At 37.4% G+C, this 5,704-nt stretch overlaps 1 protein-coding gene across 1 annotated transcript in view; it reads right to left on the reverse strand.

Annotated features, from left to right (window-relative positions):
• Positions 1–4,232: 4,232 nt before the first annotated feature.
• LOC111464011 (7-deoxyloganetin glucosyltransferase-like) overlaps positions 4,233–5,704 on the reverse strand; it is a 3,009-nt gene continuing 1,537 nt past the window's right edge. Inside the window, exon 2 of the mRNA XM_023108059.1 lies at positions 4,233–5,331. Within this exon, the coding sequence (XP_022963827.1) occupies positions 4,391–5,331 (941 nt within the window). The 3' untranslated portion in view covers positions 4,233–4,390. The remainder of the gene's footprint in view (positions 5,332–5,704) is intronic.

The raw sequence follows: 5,704 nt of genomic DNA on the forward strand, positions 1-5,704 counted from the left end.
TTGGATTTATGAAAGACTCTTCTAAGGTTATTTATGATGAGCTTCCGCGTAATGAATTATGCATGCATGGGTGACGTCATTAACTAAGCTTAGAAAATTAGGGGCGTTACATGATGATTAGAGATAGGTCCCTAAATCATGATTGCATGTATTTGCATTTGCATGGCCCCCTATAGTGGGGCCACTTACGGAGTATTCTTTGAAATACTCAAGCCGTGTGCCACATCATTTTTCAAGTAAAGGCAAGGTGCACTTGTACGGAGGGCGACAGCATCGCGAGGGCACATGCATAGGGTAGATTCATATTTAAATTTCTAGTTTTAGGTTAGAATAGGTTATTATGCATTTCATGATTTTAAATTATTTTGTATTGCCTCTAAGTTCTCTAAATTTCAGTATTTCGTATTTAAACACTTATGACCATGACTGTATTTTCTAGAGAAAAAGTTGTTTTAAGCGTTTTTCGAAGTTTATGTTATAATGATGTTCTTGTAAGAGTTATATTTCCGCATTATAGATGAGCATGAGACGTTAGTAGCGACTCTGAATATATAGACATTTAGGGTCGTTACAATTTTCCTTCATATCATATCATTTTACAACATAGCTTTTACGGCATGTGTCGGAATTGAATATCATATCATTCATCTAAGGCATGGCTCCACATTTGGGTTTTTTATAGTTTATTTTTTGGTGTTACATGGTCTATTTAGTCTCTCCACTTTCAAAATTACATATTTATTTGACATTTTATATTTTTGAAAGTTTACAAATTTACTAAACACAAAATTTAAAGTAAACATAAATTTTTAAATTTATATTTAATAGATCAGTAAATTTTAAAAAAATTTAAAATTTTCAGATACAAAATTAAAAGTTTAGAGAGGTATTAAACATAAAATTTCAACAATCAAATACATATATAAAATTAATTCTATTTATAAATGGAAGAATGATATAATTCATTTCAATATGACTAGCTATAAAGTAGGCACTAAAGTTGAATGGTCCATTTACAAGAACAAAAATATGAGTAGTCCATTTTATAAGAAACCTAAAAACAAATGAAATTTGAAATGTTAAAAGCACGAGACCGACCATATACGAAAACAAAACTACTTTAGGTCGAAAAAAAATGTCAAGTGTATTGTAAGACTTAAAAGCCACCGACACGATAACGACCTCTAAGGTTGGTAGCTTAAAACAAGGCTACTCAGCTTTGTAGATGCACCATATACACCAATTTCTAAATGAACTTTAAAACTTGAACAAACTCACCTAACTTCTAAACGCATTATTTGAGTTCACTTACACCAACTCCTTCATGCACTTTAAAGACTTTGAACAAACCCACCAAAGACTGCAAAACAAATCATTTAACACAATCACATAGCATAGCTACACACTTTTGAGAAATTCCCTAAACGTAAGATGCATTAAAATACTATCTAGCTATAATGTTAAGGATATTTATTAATAAATTATACTTTCCCGTATATATTATATTTGATATTTTATTATAAGGCAAATATCTAATATTTGCATTATTACTATAGATATCTTTCCATTTATTGTTATTTCCATTTATTACTATTTCCATATCCTTGTAATTTATTTGATTATAAATAAGATAACTTTCACACCATTTAGGTGTGGTGGATTAATCAAACATTCACATGGTATCAGAGCCAGGTTCTTCTCCACCACCAATGTTGTCTTTGATGCCGCAGGGGCAGTCGTCATGGCTGTCACATGCAGAGTCGATTGATTATTCTTCGGCTCCACCTTTTTGACCTCCAAATCATCCTTCGCCATACTCTGTACATACAACCTCACCTTTTCCAAACATAGCCTCTTTCATTTTCTTCCCAATTTTTCCCTTCATCATTCATCCTTCGCAAAAACCCTAATCTTAGGATCTTCATCAGCATCCCTCTTCGAAAATATACAGAATCTCAATAAGCCCATCGACCTTCTGCAGAGATTTACCTTTGGAATCTGGGCGCCGCACTGGCATCTTCGCCAACCAAGTTGCCGCCGCCCTTCTCGCCAAAATTGGCTCCTTCGCCCCAATGTGGCGACTCTTCCGGCTTCAACATTGTCTTTGTCCCTTGCTCTAGGTTTCCCCTTCTACTTCTTGGGGTTAGACATATTCTCACCGAAGCCAAGGCAGCATTGCCGCTGAGCGGCGATCTCTCTGCAGTTTTCGATGGCCAAGAAAGTGTTTCTCTACGCCTCCTCTGAACCAGGTTGTTAACATCTTCGCGAAAAGTGTTTCTCAACCTCTTTGAATTTTTCAGATTCAAGCTTCACGTTCGTTTAAATCCGACGCTTAGCTTGCGGTGGGGTGTTAAGGATATTTAGTAATAAATTATAGTTTACCATATAGATTATATTTGATATTTTATTATAAGGCAAATATCTAACATTTGCCTTATTACTATAGTATCTTTCCATTTATTGTTATTTCCATTTATTACTATTTCCATATCCTTGTAATTTATTTGATTATAAATAAGATAACTTTCACACCATTTAGGTGTGGTGGATTCAGCAAACATTCACATGTTAAGGATATTTAGTAATAAATTATAGTTTACCATATATATTATATTTGATATTTTATTATAAGGCAAATATCTAACATTTGCCTTATTACTATAGTATCTTTCCATTTATTGTTATTTCCATTTATTACTATTTCCATATCCTTGTAATTTATTTGATTATAAATAAGATAACTTTCACACCATTTAGGTGTGGTGGATTCAGCAAACATTCACATGGTATCAGAGCCATTTTGGTTTAGCAACCCGGATTCTTTCTTTTCAATGGCTTTTGAAATCTTCTACTGTTCTTCTCCACCACCACTGTTGGCTTTGACGCCGCAGGGGCAGTCGTCATGGCTGCCACATGCAGGGCCGATTGATTATTCTTCGGCTCCACCCTTTTGACCTCCAAATCATCCTTCGCCATACTCTGTACATACAACCTCACCTTTTCCAAACATAGCCTCTTTCATTTTCTTCCCAATTTTTCTTCATCCTTCACAAAAACCCTAATCTTAGGATCTTCATCAGCATTCCTCTTCGAAAATATACAAAATCTCAATAAGCCCATCGACCTTCTGCAGAGATTTACCTTTGGAATCTGGGCGCCGCACTGGTATCTTCGCCAACCAAGTTGCCGCCGCCCTTCTCGCCAAAATTGTCTCCTTCGCCCCAATGTGGTGGCTCTTCCGGCTGCCCTTCTCGCCAAAATTGGCTCCTTCGCCCCAATGTGGCGGCTCTTCCAGCTGCCCTTCTCGCCAAAATTGGCTCCTTCGCCCAATGTGGCGACTCTTCCGGCTTCAACATTGTCTTTGTCCCTTGCTCTAGGTTTCCCCTTCTACTTCTTGGGGTTAGATATATTCTCACCAGAGCGAAGGCAGCATCGTCGCTAAGCGACAATCCCTCTTCATGGGTTAGACATATTCTCGCCGAAGCCAAGGCAGCATCGCTGCTAAGCAGCAATCCCTCTACAATTTTCGATGGCCAAGAAAGTGTTTCTCTACGCCTCCTCTGAACCAGGTTGTTGACATCTTCACGAAAAGTGTTTCGCAACCTCTTTGAATTTTTCAGATCCAAGCTTCACGTTCGTTCAAATCTGACGCTCAGCTTGCGGTGGGGTGTTAAGGATATTTATTAATAAATTATACTTTCCCGTATATATTATATTTGATATTTTATTATAAGGCAAATATCTAATATTTGCATTATTACTATAGATATCTTTCCATTTATTGTTATTTCCATTTATTACTATTTCCATATCCTTGTAATTTATTTGATTATAAATAAGATAACTTTCACACCATTTAGGTGTGGTGGATTAATCAAACATTCACATATAATATGCAACTTTAAGATATAAATGGACACTCGGTTAAGAATGAAGCTCTGGTACCATGTGCATTAGGTTGAAGAAATCTATGGTGTGCTTTTGAATCACTCAATTCTGTCAAATATTGAGGAAGAACAGAAGGTATAAATTTTAGAGGTCAATGCGGGACCTCATGCATGTTGTATGTCATGAGCATGAGATGTTTCTCTAGTATGTTTCGTATAGACACGTACACCATGATATAATACGTGCTCCTTTCTTTCTATTGATTTTTGGCAATGTGAGCGTGCGCTAGCCCGTGTTAGGTCAAGTGTACATATACCAACCTGTCTAATGGGGTTTAAATGATTTTTGCACTTAGTAATCATGACATGCATGCAGTGGTGGTTGGCCTCTTTTTGAAATGAAAAAGTACGTCATGATGTTCAAGATCATACACCTCGAACATTCCCTTATTTATTAAATTTAAACGATTTTCCCATAACGTTTAGATTTAGAAAAGATGCCCCTATTTTTTGGCGTTATTCGTGAGAAGAATAGAAACGAGTCGATCCAAGTTTGTAGAAGACGACCCACCAAGCTTACAAGCTTCCTCAGCCTTCCTCTTCCACTCTTTAGCATTTCCTCTCATGGCTTCACCCTTTTCTCCATCCATCAACTCTTTCACAAGCTTCTCCACTTCATCCCTCTTCACATTATTATCAATCTCCATTCCAATTCCCCACTCCGTGTTACAATAACGACAATTCGTTTGTTGATCGGCGAAGAATGGCCACGAAACCATCGCCACTTCGCCGATTATACTTTCCATGGTCGAGTTCCATCCACTGTGAGTTAAGAAAGCTCCCACAGAAGGGTGCTTCAAAACCTCTTCTTGATTGCACCAACTCCCCAACATCCCTCTTTCTTCCGTCTCCGCCGTAAACTCCGCCGGCAACACCGCCGCCTTCCCTTCCACGATCCCCGGCCTCATGAACCACAAGAACGGCTTGCCACTGTTGGCAAGTCCCCAAGCAAATTCGAGCAATTGTTGAGATGACATAACCGTGTTGCTTCCGAAGTTGACGTAAACCACCGAGTTGGGTTCCTTTGTATCAAGCCATTCCATGCATTGGGATTGCTCCTTCCATAGATTTGAGTTGATTTGTTGGAGTTTATGGTCGTGGATCAGCTCAGCAACTAATGGGTTGATTGGACCAATTGGGTAAATGGGAGGGAGCTTGGAGGAAAGTGCTTCTAAAACGTGGTGTTCGAGGGAGTCAAATGTGTTCATGATTATTGCATCTGTTTTGTGAATTGCTTCGAATTGTTGGAGGTAAAAGTTGAGCATTATGTCGTGTTTGTTGGTTGTTCTAATGTAGCTTGGGATGTCTCTCAAACGAATTTCTTGCATGGGTGGGATCCATTCCATTGTTGTTTCGAGATCTCCATTTGTCAAGAAGTTTTCATCTTCAACACGAAACAACATAAATAAATTAGTCGATGTGGGACTTTCTTATATCATCTAACACCTCTCTTTAATCGTGGCTCGACTCCTTTTTCTTTTGGAGTCCTTTGTTCGACATTTGAGAATTTACCAATCTATTGGCACGACTAAGTTTAGGGAAAGGCTCTGATACTATGTTAGATGAACATGACTCTCTACAATGGTATGATATTGTTCACTTTCAACATAAGCTCTCGTGACTTTGCTTTGTACTTCCCAAAAGACCCCGTACCAATAGAGATAGTATTTCTTGATTATAAACCCATGATCATTCTTTAAATCAGTAGACGATAAAGTGTATTTTCTAATTTTTTTTTTTTTTTTTTTTTTTTTTTT

The sequence above is a fragment of the Cucurbita moschata genome, unplaced genomic scaffold (assembly GCF_002738365.1).
Source record: "Cucurbita moschata cultivar Rifu unplaced genomic scaffold, Cmos_1.0 Cmo_Scf00029, whole genome shotgun sequence".
In the NCBI taxonomy this organism is placed as follows: domain Eukaryota; kingdom Viridiplantae; phylum Streptophyta; class Magnoliopsida; order Cucurbitales; family Cucurbitaceae; genus Cucurbita; species Cucurbita moschata.